Source organism: Acipenser ruthenus, chromosome 9 (genome assembly GCF_902713425.1).
Source record: "Acipenser ruthenus chromosome 9, fAciRut3.2 maternal haplotype, whole genome shotgun sequence".
NCBI classification, from domain to species: Eukaryota; Metazoa; Chordata; class Actinopteri; order Acipenseriformes; family Acipenseridae; genus Acipenser; species Acipenser ruthenus.
In genome coordinates this window covers 48,211,965-48,228,563 of record NC_081197.1, presented here as the reverse complement: position 1 = coordinate 48,228,563, position 16,599 = coordinate 48,211,965, and the positions used below count along the sequence as shown (strand labels likewise).

Here is a 16,599-nt window from a genome sequence, read left to right as displayed (position 1 = left end):
ACAGATAGCCAGCTCTACATTCTACTGGTGTCCATTCTCAAATGTGTTCTGTTTGCTTTCTGCAATGTGAGTCACAAATTAGGGCACCCCATTTTGTTTGTAATGCATGTTAAAACTGTAATGAGAAGCATTCATACAAGTAAATATAATGTCGTCAGTAAATGTTCATAGTACTGTATATATGTACACATTACAAAATTAATATAAATATATGTAAATTATACAGATATACACCATGTTTTTTCCTATAGATATACTCATTCATTTTTTTTTATATTCTGTAGGCTACATCCCGATTCTACCAAAGCATACTGTAAATTTACTGGAATATGAAATTAAAACAGCTGTGATAGGATGTAATATTGGTAGTCTGATCATCTGTCTTTCTTACAGAGAGAATGCTATTTTGAATGTTGAGGCTTAGCATGAAATTGATAGCACCATTTAAGAAACTGAAAAATACAGGATGAAGTTCCAGTGTTTTCTGCTTCAATGTCTTTTGGCATATCTGGGATTGCAAGAGGAGATAGCTTTTAATTAAGGGACAGTACAGTATATCAGGGTAAAAGAAAGAGGTGTCAAAAGAACCTACATGCCAAAACAAACCAATACAATTCTACCCTTCTCCTTTTTATTAGTAGCAACTAATGAGACTCTAGTTGCTTAAGGGATAAACAATGCATTTCACTAGCGGACCCTGACACGTACCCCGCCACAGGAGTTAAATTCAAATGGCTACCGTTCTGTCAGAATATAATAAGTTTAAGATATCATATAGTTCTTAGATTTAGGGTGCATGTTTATTAACTATTTGCAATGAAATCATACAACAGTATGAAATTGCAGCAACAACAATGTATTGAATATCAGTGTAATATATATCTATATATCTATCTATATATATATATAATTAAGCTTGCATATATTGATAAAAAATGTTTGTGTGAAAGTATTTACCATTAAGATTTTTTGAGGACACTATGTGCACGTTACTAAAAATGCTGTGTAATTTGGAGGTGTGCTATTCTTTCATTGAATTTCAAATTAACATATAATTATAAAAAGAGCGTGTTTCTATTATCCTGTATTTTTATAGCATGGGTAAGATGTTTCATTCTCAAGCCATGTCTGAAGTAAACATTAATCAATTTATACCCGTACATGGACATTTTTATATTGTGTGTTTAGTTTTGTTTGAATAAAGTTTGTTTAGTTTGGCAGGGATGGAGTTAGACTCTCATCCCTGAAAAACATGAGTGGAATGTGGCCATTCCCCAAATTGGTTAATAGATTGCCAATTTGGGGATGGACGCTTGTATAAAAGAGCTACATGACAGCTCCCTTGTTAGTTAGTTTAGACAAAGTACTGAGAGCAGTAAGCTGTGTGCGGCGCAATAGCCTTGGCTTGAGTGCGATTTTATTTTTCATTTGGATTTTTGTTTGAACCTTTTGTTTTTTGTTCATTTAAATAAGTGCATAGAAAGCACTTTAAACTGCAATCTCCTGTCTCCTGCCTCTGCTATTCCCGCTGCTTCCCTTGAACGCAATGCTACCCTTCCACAGCCTTCTGTTTGATAATGTACAGTCTTTTAGGTACACAGGAATGTATTATTGTGAGACACAGAGGAGAGCTTTCTGACTGGCAGCTGGAGCTCATTAGTAAAAATGTAACTTTAAGCTTCAATTGAGAAACATAAAATGATCCCTAAATCGTATAACCCGCAATTACATGTTTGATATGGGGTAGTTTTAAAGTGGTGCAGTAAATGCTTAACTTGACTGTTGTATTTTAAAGAGGGTGACAACCAGATTACAATTCAGTAGGAGTGGAGTGGTTTGCTGCAGTCCATTTATCCTCTTGCAGCATAAGCTTTTAAAAACAAATATTTTGGGAGGTTTCTACAGTAAAAGCTACATAGAGGGAAAGATCAAGCATGGTGAATAAATTAAGTATCTTGAGTGCCATTAGAATTGTATTGTCTAAAGTGGAATTCCAAACCACTAAGAATGTTTTAAGATTTGAACCCCATATTGTATATTTGAATGATTTAAAAAAACGGAATCCAAATAACTGACATTATAAAAACTGCAAAGCCTATGCAATGACAAATTCTGTCAGCTGTTAGTCTGCAACAATCAAAACATTTTGCAGGTGGAGCTATACTGTTGTTATAGAACCAAGATCACACGAGACTCACACATTCCAAAATAATGAAGTCTTACCTGGATTTTATATCCTGCTTCTTCGTGGAGTCTTGTTTTGCATTCTTCATAAGATTGTTTGTGGACTCCACCAAATTGATCCTGGAAAATAGAGTGGTATAGTCATCCATAATACAATACTTATTATATATTAACTCTGCATTCAAACCAGTGAGCTCTTTGGGGGTATAAAACAAAAGGTTATCCATACATATGATGTTTCTTTGAAGTAAACCATTAAATACATAGCATTGAAAAATCAAGCAAGGTCATAAAATGCATACTGGGAATAAAAGTTTTCTTGACTGAATATATTGTTGTACAGTTAGTGTCTTTAATTTTTTTTTTTGACAGTTTAATGTGTTCATAAGCTATTTTTCTGCTCCAAGAACCTATACTTAATAAACTGCATCTGTATGTGCATTACCAATAGAGACATACAGATAATCTCTTATAGTCTGTATTGATGATCTTCTCCTTGTTAGTGCAAATAATTAATTAGGGACACAGACATATTTAGCATTTGCAATAAATGAGATGCCAGGCATACATCAATAGAATATATATTTACATTATTTGTGGTATTAATGTTGTGAATCTGTTCCTGGAGCACCGACATTGTCTGCTTAATTAAAAAAAAAAAAAAAAGATCTCTGTACCATGCAAGATTGCAAGCAGCAAACAACCAATTTGAAATTAAGAAAAAACAAATCTGTATCATTCAACGCCAGTTCTTGTCCTCTCTCACTGGAACACATATAAGATAAGCAATGTGTAACAAAGAGCCATTATTTCAAATGCTAGCATATAGCATATAACCTACTTATATAATATAACACATATATAAATAATATATTGTAAATTTAAAGCATTATATTGCCAAAATAGTGTTTGACCGCATGTCCTCTAAATTATTAAAGAAACCACGCAAAAAACACCAACATTATTGTAAAGACCTACACTAGGTTGAGGCAGAAATAAAACACCAAAGACTGAAATAGAAAAATATTCCAGATGACAGATCAACACATCAACAATTTAAATAAATGGGGAAGTGCTGATCTGACAAGATAGTACAACTTAAAATTAAATCACATTTTAGGGTCTAAGGAGTAAGTGGTAGCTTGCCACAGCAACTTAAATGCAGGAGTGACCAATGTATGATAGAGCAGTTTTCATGTCTAGATGGCAGATTTGTTGGGATGATCAAATTGGCGTGCAGTATCGTGTTGAAAAGCAATAATGGTAGCAATATTGATTGCAGGACAAATACATGCACAACATCATCAATTCTGGAATGCCCCAAGATATTGCTGCACACAATAAATCACAGGTTGATAGCTTTCTTTCTTTTTATTTTTTTTTTTAATTTAGTCATCGCCAATTTTTTTACCCCGATTTTCTCCCCAATTTAGCATGCCCAATTATTATCTGTATCCTCGGCTCACCACTCGCAACCCCCCCGCCGACTCGGGAAACGGAGGCTGGAACATGCGTCCGCCGAAACGTGCTCCTGCCAAGCCGTCATTTTTCGCACTGCAGATCCACAGCAATGCCACCAGAGCTATAGTGCCGGAGGACAACACAGATCTGGCAACTCCACTGCAGAACCACAGGCGCCCTATCGGCCACAGGGGTCGCTGATGCGCGGTGAGCCGTGGATTCCCCTGCCGACCTAAGCCCTCCCTACCCGGGCAGCGCTCAGCCAATTGTGCGCCTCCCCTAGGAACTCCCGGTCACGGTCGGCTGTGACATAGCCTGGATTCGAACCTGCGATCTCCAGGCTATAGGACACATCCTGCACTCCGTGCGGAGCGCCTTTACTGAATGCGCCACTCGGGAGCCCCCAGGTTGATAGCTTTCTTCACATTCAAACTATGCCATACACAAAAACAAACGGAAAGCAAATAAGATACACAAAAATCAATAACAAATTCTTAAAAGGAATAGTCTGCCACACAATTCTGTATAATAATCCCAATAATGTGTTCTAAGGTCACAACAAATACATAGATCACAATTTCCAGTCAAAACTTTTGTCATTGAATTTTATTATACTCATTTTAGAAGTATTTCTACAGATCTATACAGGTAAAATTATCTGTGAGTAAGCATATCAAAGATCTTTGTTTACTTTTCATTAACAATCACCTGTTCCTTTGCATCATATCAAAAGAGGAAATAACTATGGAATTTAAGGATCTGAAAGTATGAACAAAAAAAACCCTTTTAAACACAAAAGGGGATTAGAAAAAAAGGGAGGGTCTTCTGAAGAATATTCAAGATGGTCTTTATTTACCCTGTTGATTAGCTTGATGGTTCTACTGTAAGTGAGACATTCCATGAGGAAAGCTGCTAGCACACAAGGAACAGTAGAAAATAATCTCACCACTATCCACTTACGTAAGGTGCATTTGTAAAATCTTCAGCCAGAAAAATAAAAATTATGTAACTTTAATGGAAGTTTTAATACATGTTAAAACTATAGCCACACACAGCTGGGATTTACAGCTACTAATATGCAGAGGTAAGGTGCAGAAATACAAGTGGCAGAAATGGTGTTCAGGATGGAATATTACATAAATGTTTGTCACCTTATGACAGCCAGGTTAATATTCACAATGGTGCCTTTTGCATTGTCAATCAGTTTGTTCAAACCTACTCCGTCCTTGTTATATTTCCTGCTTAAATGTATTCTAAATCCAAGCACCAAAAAAGTACTCTGTATGACTTCTAATTTCAATATCAATTTAAATGGATACAGGGACTGAGGTGTAGGAACATAACAGGTTAACAGGATTTGGCATATAGGTCTGGAGGCAGCTGGCCTAGTCTCTATGACAACCAGAACGATAAGGAATGTAGACTTCTTTAAACTTATTTTTAATTGTACTGCAAATGCAAAATTTTAAGAAAAGAGGTAAAAGGGAGTGAGCCTAGTTCGGTAACCATAGCTCCACCGATAAGTCAGGCCCACAAGTTCGACCAAGTTTGACTCCCTAGAATTGCCAGGTGCTGCGGCTAATTCAATATAGTTATTGTGAACAATGAGAGATATTGTAAGTTTGGAAATCTTCAAGAGCAACCAACAGGCTGTCTTTGTTTTAGAGTGAGTTTTTGTACAATTAGTCACAGAAAGGGAAGAGCCAGGTGCTGCGGCTAATTCAATAGTTATTGTGAACAGTGAGTGATATTGTAAGTTTGGAAATCTTCAAGGGCAACCAACAGGCTGTCTTTGTTTTAGAGTGAGCTTTTGTACAGTTAGTCAAGGGAAGAGCAGGCTTAACATCTTGAACGGCAACCCTGCTATCAACATCTAGCAAGCAAAGTCAGGAAAAAGGGAGCTTGCATATAACATCTTTAATCAACAGCTCCAAACGTGAACAAATAAGTCAGAAAAAAGGGAGATTGCTTTTAATAACTGGACTGCAAGCTCTGAACATCACCTAGAAAACACACAATAATTAATTAATACATTTGAAGAAGACTCGAAGATTATTTAAAAGACATTAAAATACAAATAACTTCACTAGCTGGGATCGTCACTAAAGAGGACAACTAATGATTTAAAGACTCAATTAATGGACTGAATTGACCTACAGGGAATGGTCAAGTTTACTGGAAGAATGTATGTTTTGTTCAACAAAGACTGAAATGGGACACCGTTCTACATGACGTCACACATGGTCAACACTGCATCAACTTTGTGCAACAAGGTATTCCCAATTAAACTAAATAATGGTTACAGAAACTATACTTGGGGAATTAAATAAATGTATATTTGCAGAAAAGTTGATAGTGGTGTAATGTAAAAAGAGTGTGTGTTATATTTTGCTTCCTTACAAAAAGAAAGGCTAGTTTTAATCTCCCATGAAAGTGAATTACATCTAACAGCTAGAATTGCAAGCGGATCTATGAACTTGAATAAGGGGTGCTGAATCTTGTTTTCCTTAAAGAACAGATGAATGGGTATTAAAATGTTTTTGCGCTGTGATTCTAATTAAAGGATATATATTTTACAACTGATTGATAAAAAACTAAGAACAATTTCGTAATATCATAATTAGAATTCACTGAATTTATATTAATTTATTTGCTGGCTCATATTTATTATCCTGCTTGCATATTCATATAATTATATATACTGATTTAAGCATATAATTAGTCTTATAGAATAGACAAATCAGACAATTAATGTATTGCTTTCACTTGTAATTGACATTTATACTAAACTGAGATTTGGCCGAACCATTATTGCTTACTGAGATTAATGTGCCGATTTTTTTGATATTAACCTTCTTTCCAACTTTTGTATGAATTTTATTCACAAATGTTTGATAAAAGTGTTGCATGTTTTTTTGTGCAATTGTTTTCTCGCGGTCTTGCACTTGTTTGGGAGAACCTTTTAACGAAGGACCTTATGCAATAAACAGCAGTAATGTGTTTTGCACGCAGTAAGCCTCTTTACTGTTGGAGGACAACGCAGCTCCGGGCAGCTTACAGTCTAGCCCGCAGGTGTCCGGCCAGATTACAGGGGTCGCTGGTTCACGGTGAGCCGAGGACAACCTGGGAATTGTGCGCCGCCCCCTGGGAACTCCTGTCCACGGTCAGCAATGGAATACCCTGGACTCTAACCAGCAATGTCCAGGCTATAGGGCACATCCTGCACTCCATGCGGAGTGCCTTTACCGGATGTGCCACTCGGGAGCCCACACAAAAATGTTGTTGATATGAATGACACTTTCATTGAACATACATACTTTTGCACACATAACTTTAACGTGCATATATATATATATATGTATGTGTGTGTGTATATATGTGTGTATATATATATATATATATATATATATATATATATATATATATATATATATATACACACATACATATATATGCATGTTAAAGTTATGTATTACGTATATATAATGTTATGTATATATTACCCAGGGTGACTTACATTTGTATACAAAAAATTTATGTCAAAATTACAGTACAATTAAGAGCAAGATACAAAATACAATTACTTCAGTCTTACACTTGGCAAAGGTTACAGCTGCAGCCAGTTTCAGAGAAGCATAATATAAAGTCTCAGACACAGCGATTCCTCAAAGCTGAAACAGGCCAACCAAACTGGCAGTACATCAGTAGATCAACAATATATAAAAGAACATGAAATGTGATGTAGTTGTTATGTTCCCGCATTTGCCTATTTATACTAAAATTAAAAATAACAACTGGTAAATTAATAAAAAATTAAACATAAAAGATTTTCAAAAGTTTCCTTACCTAAATTCACCATCTTTATTGAATGCGTTTGTGATTTTCAAGTTAAACTTTTTCAACTCATAACACGGAGATTTGCACTTGAAGGTGCCCTAAAAAAACAAACAACAAAAAACACATTCACAATGATATATTTGAAGAAATAGTAAAATGTATACGACTAATTGCTAATGCTCAGGGAGATGGTGAAAATTAAAGAAAATTTAAAAATTAAGCTTCCTCGGTTTATAGAAAAGTTTACCTTTAGACTTAGCTTTCTGATTTTTGAAGGTACAGTTATAAGGATTTAGGGTTAGGGTTGAGGCTGGGTTACAGTTAGTGTTAGGATAAGGATTAGGGTTACAGTTAGGGTTAGGGTAATAGTAAGGGTAAGGTTTACAGTTATTCATGTCCAGCACAATAAACATAGACTCTGAAATGAGGATTGTACATTTGCTGTAGCTTTAAGGGCTTATCTCCAGGAATCAAGTATTTCTCAAGGACCTGGCGATGATGATGCTATTTACAACATCCTGCCAAATAATGAAAATCACAGATTGAAACCTCTGAATGATGGAAAACAGTAACCACTATAGGCCAATGTGGATGTTGCGACAGTGTGGAGCAACTATACCTATCACATTTTGGATCTGTGTCTAATGCAGTAAGCTGTTGAAAATATTATATAAATATGTTTTTTAAAAAATTAATGCAGTACAGTAACTTTCAATAACTATACATACTGTATTTTTGTTTTATCACTAGTCCAAAATAAAAATGGACACAAACATTTAGTAAAGACTACTCAAGTACTGAGTCCTACTTCACTGTATTTGAAAATTACCTGCCATCTTTGGATGTATCACAGTTTCTAAGTGACCTGTTATAACAAGTCTGGGGGATTTCTTTTGCTACTCTTCTGCAGATTCAAACTCAGTATTTGAGAACGTTAGGCTATTATCATAACCCTGGTTCCCTGAAATAGAAATGTAACCATTACCGTATGGGTATTTACCTCCTAAAGACCTGAATATGATATACCAAAGGTGCTCAGCAAGCCTGTGGTGCAGTCATGCCCCACACCCGAGGGTACAAGAGGACTGTGCTCACAGATCTCAGTGTCATTTTACCTTCAAGCCTGCTGCAATCATGGACACAGCGACCTTGAAGCAGCAAGATACTGTCGAAGAGATTGCAAGCAATCACAACTAAAACTAGTATCTTAGTCCTGTGCAGTGCTGCTGAGCCCAGCATCTGCTCTTGCTGCACATGTACTATAGCACCACGTTGCAGACAGGCCAGACAGAAATAAATAACTCCAGCTGGAGCTATTGCAGCCTGAGGGGAGAGCACAAAGTAAAAACTATTGCAGCAATTATTTTGATATCACATAAAAATTGTGTAAAAACACAATAAATGCAAAATATATAGCAGATCGAAGCAACAAGTACTTATCCGGTTAGGTCAGTCTTGAATGGAAAAATGTCGCTGAGATCTGTGAGCATTTGTGAGTCCTCTTGTACCCTCGGGGGCCGGGCATGACTGCGCCACAGGCTCACTGAGCAGCTTTGATATATCATAGTCAGGTTTCGCGTCTTTAGAAGGTAAGTACCCATACTGTAAAGGTTACATTTCGTACTTGAAAGGGAACTGTCTACTCAGTATTTGAGAACTGTCTTCTTTTCACCAACCTTTTCAACTTGATACAGCAATGCTTGATTGGATTCATAACTGATGATATTCTGGGTAATAAACCAAGACCCTCAAGGTTTCCACCCCAACATTAAAACATTTAATCAAAATCAACATTTATAACATTCTACTCAGGGGAATAACATTAAAATGCCAGTGTTTATGGACTCCAGTGTATGGTGTAATAAATATTTGGTTTCAAACTCACACTTGGGATGATATGGTTGATTTGTGACCTGAGGGAAAATGCCATGGTTGCTCCAATTGCCCCACATGTCGCTCTGGATGTAAGCAATAACACAGCCTCCACTGGGTGTAGAAAACGACTGGCAAGTTCCACAGTTACATTGGTCTGCCCCCTTTAAAAAAAATGAAGACTATCACTTTTCACCTTCATTTTGATAAATCTTTTCATTAAAAAAATACTTTATTTATAAAAGATCAATATGATAAATAATCTTCTTTAAATCCAGGATATTACATTTTAAAGAAAGTAATATCCTGGATTGAATATGGAACAACAGTCATTGGCTCAAGTTACAGAATATGTCACATTGAACTATCAAAGTCTTTTAGTTTAGTGGATTCTATTTAATGGAATCTAAACAGCAGTATGAACACCCTTAATAAATGATTAACAATTCTTGTTGAACTGTACTGGTAATATCCTAAGATTTTGTTTGAATGTGGAAAATAAAAATGCTGATGTGTCCCTCATATTGCTGTATGGGGTAAATTTGAATGATCTAAACAGTGGCATATATTAAAACCCACAATTCTGACTCTACATTTGAAAAGGAGTAGATAAGGGCTATTGTAATAGGGCTAAACTAATTAAAGGAAAGGAACTTTTAAAATGCTTCCATGAACGCTTCTAAAAGGCTAGCAATACCCTGGTGTAAAGTATATAGCCCCTTTCACACTGACATGCTCTAACCAGGTCGCGACCCTGTGTCATGCGAATCGGCTACACGATTTCACACTGCGGAAGAGGTCAAAGCGTGTCAACCCATATCCCAACCCGGGTACGTGGTTTCACACAAAGCGGGGCTGTGACCCGGGAAGCCAGAACCCGGGTAGGAGCGCCAGTGTGAAAGGGTTTTATTATTAATAAAGACATCACAGAGATCCATGCTATACAAAGAGACCAAGAATAGCAAGAAGTTTAGTAACCTTTACATCCCGGATTAGCTGTGAATGAGAAAAATCTGCACTGACACTGCCGACACAACTTGCAAATTAAATGATCTGATCATTATAGTATTGTGAAGATAAGCAAAGTGATTCAATAACAGCTGCAGTAAAATGGGTATTTCAACAAAGAGCAATACAACTCAATGATTTCAACATGGAAACAAGTTCAATTAGCTGTAGATGGAGTTAGTTGTAATATTATTACCAGTAATATAGCCTATGAATAATCAAAGGTTGTTGTAAGCCATTGTACTGTGTTAACATCGACACCACTGTCAGCAGATAACAGAGGTGCATATAATTACAGAGACTTTGTACAAGTTCTGACAAAATAATCTTCAGGACAAGAAAGGAGTTAATGTTATGGGTTCCTTTTACAAAGGCTGTCACCAAAACAAATGACAAAACGCTGACAATGAAAGCTATGACACTCTTGCAATGAACCAGCCTTTCAATCCCAAAGTGAGTTCAAAGTTATGTCAACACAATTAGAAGGTTTACAGGCAGTATGAAATGTTTCAACAGCAGCACTTCACATCTGCCCTTAATTCAGAGTATAAGATTTGATGAATTACTGTGTAGTTTCAACAGTATATTGGCTAACCACTCATGTAATTGTGAAATTTCGTATGAGTATTCCTAAATAAAAGGTTGCGTTTCTTGAAACTAGGATATGGTAACCTATGTATGCAGTATTATCCTCTAGTTGGTTGGTCTAATGAAGGTTAAATGTCAGAAACGTTATTCCACACACTGAATGTAGCTATAGTAATCGTGTTTGATTAAGTCAACCAGGCAATAGTGTAACACCTGCCATAAGACTGTCCCAGTGGTGCAGGGGCAATATGGATAGCCAGGCTGTGCTGAATCTTTACAGACAATAGTTAATAAATGACAGAATAGAGCCCCCCCACCACCACCACCAAAACAAACTGTATTCAGAGTATAGAAACTACAAAAGGATAGGGAAAGATCCAACAATATATGTTTTTTTGTTCTTATACAACACATTTAAGGGGTATGTATTTTTACTTAGAATAAGTGAGATCGGGCCAGTTCACAAAGAGTTATTTAAAGAATGCATGTTGTTTTTTTAAGTTTGTTTTGTTAGATAAAATACTGTGGTATTCATGAAATGGATCTTGACATGTATTGGTTTATTTAACAATAGTCTAGAACAGTTATATGCAAACAAAACTTTAATCAAGTTATCTACCAAAACAGACCCTAAATAATTCAGGTGTTAATGATTTGTAAATTGGACCTGTTATCTTTAAATTTGATACAGAAACAGAATGAAAGCTTTTAAAAGGGCACTTACTTTGGCAGAACAGTCACAGTATTCCCCTTTGGCAATGAGAAATCTGCAGACTCTTTTCCTACTATTGTGGCATAGTAAACTAAAGGTTTTGAACTTGAATTTTTAAGACGAACCTACAAACAAAACACATCTCTTATTTTACACATTTAATATTAAATGAAGACATTCTCTTTTCTATCTAGGGAATTCTGCTAACATAAGCTGTTGCAGGATGATCAACAGAATTCAAAGCAGATTACATTTACGGTATCTGTTCTATCTATTGTTTCATGTCTGTTGAAGTTAAAATCTATTTACATGATACCATTTTTTTTTTTTTTACATCTTTTGAAAACAATTTTTTTCCTGAATACTCACTTTAAAATGACATACAGTACTGTATTTTACATTTGGCAGGGTTTGATCTTTTAAATGATTTCCTACATCTTAGAAAGCCATTTGGACCAATTACTTATTGATACATGACTTGTTTAGCTCTAGATGAGGCAGAGAGAAAATCAATACCCAGCATCACCCACCTGTCTCACAGTTACAGCATGCAAGCTCCCAACAAAATCAACTGTTTTCCTTGGAAGATACTGGGGTAGCCTTTCATACAGGTAAACACACAGCATAAGCAGCATGACAGCGTTAGGATCAGAAATGTCTGTAGCCTGTCCAAATGATAATCCAGTGTTAGTGAGAGGTACTAAGCAGTACTAAGAAGTACATATTTGTACTTTTTTACTACTGTATTATTGTTTTTCAAAAAAAAATAATTTTGATCACGTTTATATATAGATAGATAGATAGATAGATAGATAGATAGATAGATAGATAGATAGATAGATAGATGGCCTTCTCAATAATAAAACTCTTAAGACTTAAACCATGTGTACTTTTTTCTTAACCTCTGCAGTGGCAGGCATTTTTCATCACATTTTCACAAAAGGTCAAAAGAAAAGTGTTTTAGAGTGTGGGCATGAAGAGCATGGTGTGAGTCATATTTTAGTATTCATTAGCTTAAAATGAAATAAACATATATCCTATAAACACCTATTTAGAAGAAATAGAATGCTCTGTGCCACTTATATTGTCTTTGTCAGTGGATTTCATTAATTGCATACTGTAACATACCTTTGCCCATAATTTTAAACACTAAATTAATAATTTTGAAGATAAAAAATATAAGAAACAAAATCAAGCAGATACACTTTTTAGCTTAATCAATTTAACAAATGCTCTGGTAGATCACTGCTGCTTTAAAAAAGCAAGATATATTTTACTACATGATTTAAGCAACATGAATCATTGTATGCATACTGCTGTGCCTGGGGGAGTTACCTCCATACATATCCACACAGATTTATTTATATTACAGTTGAATTCACATCATCCAAATCGATATTTTGTTTTGGAAGCGACATTCTTTTCAAAACTTGAACAGTTTTACGCCTTTGTTTAGAAATGCAATAAAGTAGAAAATGCAGCTGCAGAAACTGCTGCTAAAAAGGTGATTTCCCTACATGTAACGTGATGTGATTCCCCTACATGTAACTGCACACTTGCCCCTGGTACAAAAGAGATGAATGATACCTGAATATCAATATCAAGGCCGATGGCTCGGAATGCATTTACCAGCACCAGACTGTTGTGTAAGCACTGCTCTAGACTGGTGGGATTGGTGTACATGTTCAAAAAATGAGTTGAAATCTGAAACATACAATAATGGTATTTAATACAATACGCTTTAGGTTAAAAACAAAAAGTTTTAAAAATGTAGATATTTTTAAATCAGAAGAGAAAGAGTCTTCCACATTAACAGCAGAATGTATTTGTTGATTTCAGCAACAATCGTATGACTAAATTATGTCATTTTGTACTAGAAAATTTAGAACTTTCATCAACCAATCAGGAAGCAACATTGCAGAGCACTACCACAGATGGCCTCAGAACATTCAAATAGAATGTCTGGCTTTTAAAGAGCAAAACAGAAGGAAAGAAAAAAATTGAAAAGTAAAATAACAACATATACACCTGTTTAACAGTCTAATTGTGTTTCACCTTCCTGAGGGGGTCCACTAACAGAATTTTGTAAATACATCAGTTTTTACTTTTAAAAAACTTGTGTTTCTTAATGCAAAAAACAACAACCAAGAATAAAGCAAACACAACGGTAAGTAAAATATATGATACACCGCATACAGAAATAATTGTTGATTTTATCATTTAGATATGTCAGTTTCTTTCTGAATAATGAATGAATAGTAAGAATAGTAAACTCAATGAACTAAACTACCCACCAGAAATGGGCAGTATGCTGCCAAAACCGCTGCTAGTACCAGGCCATCCAAAAGGTCTAGGTCAAAGTTTATTATCCAGCGTCCTGGAGGTATGTCACCTGTTCAACATAAAAAACACTGGAGTTAGATGCAAGTTACATTTCATTGGGTCAGGACAGGAATCTATATAACATGCTTTTAAATACACTACGCAATTAAATTATTTGGTTTATTTTGGCTTTGTTCTCCTTTTGGGCATACTTGTTATATGATGACAAAAATCACACCTTCAGGCATGTTTATTTAAACATCCTCTGGATTAACAAAAGAATCAGATAAGAGGCAATACATCACTCAGTAGAACACTGAAACTATGGCAAAATAACTGCAGCACGACAAATTACTGACGTACAGTGATACATACAGTACGTATACAGCCTCAAAAGGAAATTGAATGCAGTGAAATGACATGGCTATATAAAAAAACAGTAAATGAATCTTTAAAATTAGCCAGTTAAACTCAAACTCTCTATGGAATATGTATATGACAAGTTTAACATATGATGCTAGCTCAATGTTATCAGTCTATTTTGGAGGGTAGCAAGGTCCAATTTAATGGGAAGCAATTATAATAACTCAAACTAATTAAATCATTTAAGCATATGGCAAATGGGTTCTGAAATGCATAAAACTTTCTGCCTTTGTCATTATTTAATGGTTGAATTCATGCTTAAATTTCAACATGTGAGGCACATCAATTTTTATTATTTTGCTGAGCTGAAAGATGATTTCAAGAGTATTAACTGGATGCATGCTTCATTTTGTTCCTATCGTGGTTAGCGTTCAATTTTCAAAAAAAGTAGGCAACCATGAGGCAGTGTTATTATTTTTGTCCCTTCGTTTGAGAATGGCCCATGTGAAGGTTAAGCTGTAGTATGGGACTATGTTAACCTCAAACATTCTAAGGTAAAACTATTAGTAGACATACTGTATACTCAAACATAAATTGACGATAAAGGTTTAGGCTATTTAGTGGTGGTGCTTGAATCTTTTACTCACATTCTACAGTATAGCTTTTTGTTGCTGGTCTTTTTTTTCAATAAAATCATCGGTTTATGGACTCAACTCCATAAACATGAGGAAGTATTTGATGCAACAGTTTGAGATCCAACACATTTACCACACATGCTGTAACAATGACTCTGATCCTGAAAAATACATTCTAAAAGTTTTTATTTCTCAATAAAAATAAAACATCTGATTAACTAAACAGGACCTACTGGTTATATTTACTATTCCTTGCTGTTCTGCATTTTTTTTTTAACTTGGTGCTTTTATTGAGTTTAATACTGAACATCCTTCATCTGCTTCAACTGTACGCCTATGAGCCATCATTAGCTCTGTAGCTATCATTCCCAAAGCACTTCAATACTTAAAAGACAATCTAACACTGATGTCATGTAACCTAACTCTCTTCTAAAAATGATTAACCTTGCTTGTGTTTTAATGTCTAATTAATCCTATACTGCACTTTCAGATTTTTTTTCTGATGAGGACAAGAAACAGAGCTCCTTGTTTTATAATTAAGCCAAAAGCACATAGTAGAATGTTAAAAAACGAAAGCAATGTAATAAGTTCACAGTAAAACAGATATACCATGAAGGTACTGTACTGTATTTATAATTCCTCTTTAAAGAACTCACGAGAGAATAGCACAGCAATGAAGTATCAATTGTGCTTGATTTGCTACAACAATGTCAGGCTATAATAATAGTCTGTTCTATTGAGGAGTTAATCGTAAATTCATGAAACCAGTAAGTGAATGCAACCTGGTCAAAGGCTACTTTTAAAATAAGCACTCCACCATGTTGTTACAGGGTAGAACGCGCATGATATTTATATAGCAGTAATGGGGTTCACTTATCTTTCAAGCCCTTACTGTCTGTACAATACACTTTGCAGACATTTTAATTACAAATAAATAAATAAAACAAAATGTATTCATTTTGCAACATTTCCAAGTATTTTCAGTTTTTGAAACTGATTACTTTTGAAACTTGTTCTATAAAAATATAACTCTCCTGAAAACAATGTTAAATTGGCTTGACTATATACATGTTATGAATTCAAAGAGAGATTTACACAGGTTTATTTTTAAACCAAAAATATTATGTTCTTAAAATAACTAGTTTATTGTTTGGATAAACTGACATACACTATTTCATACTGACATCATTATTACATCTTTTTTTGTAATTGGATATGATTTATGCTGAACCTGTTCTAAAAATCCATCTATTATAAATTGCAATGAAATTAGATTTTAGATGACATAGTTAAGTGTCTCTTTCTAACATTTATCATTTGAGATTCCAACCTCGCTGCTATCCCAGTATTTCAAAGGCAGTAATTTATAAATTAAAAGAGTGATTGTATGTAGGCCAGGCTTTGACACCAAGCCATTTGCTATTGAGATTGCCCAGTTTATCAAGAACAAAATCGATAGAGTTAATCTGGATAAGCACTACAGGTAGTTATCAAAGGGAGAAAAACTAAAAACATAAGACGAGAGTAACCATATGAAAACAAAAAACATATATGCAGTATAAGACCATTACATGTATACTATGTGCACATATCAACTGAAATACAAAGGGTTTTCTA

General features: G+C 35.0%; 1 protein-coding gene across 2 annotated transcripts in view; it reads right to left on the bottom strand.

Moving 5' to 3' along the window:
• LOC117405785 (cilia- and flagella-associated protein 47-like) overlaps positions 1-16,599 on the bottom strand; it is a 178,965-nt gene that overhangs the window by 123,032 nt on the left and 39,334 nt on the right. For both annotated transcript variants that reach the window (XM_059030139.1, XM_059030140.1), the window contains exons 34-40: positions 13,957-14,054; positions 13,250-13,366; positions 12,193-12,327; positions 11,675-11,787; positions 9,368-9,518; positions 7,492-7,580; positions 2,224-2,304 (exon numbers count right to left, since the gene is read on the bottom strand). In XM_059030139.1, the coding sequence (XP_058886122.1) occupies positions 2,224-2,304; positions 7,492-7,580; positions 9,368-9,518; positions 11,675-11,787; positions 12,193-12,327; positions 13,250-13,366; positions 13,957-14,054 (784 nt within the window). The remainder of the gene's footprint in view (positions 1-2,223; positions 2,305-7,491; positions 7,581-9,367; positions 9,519-11,674; positions 11,788-12,192; positions 12,328-13,249; positions 13,367-13,956; positions 14,055-16,599) is intronic.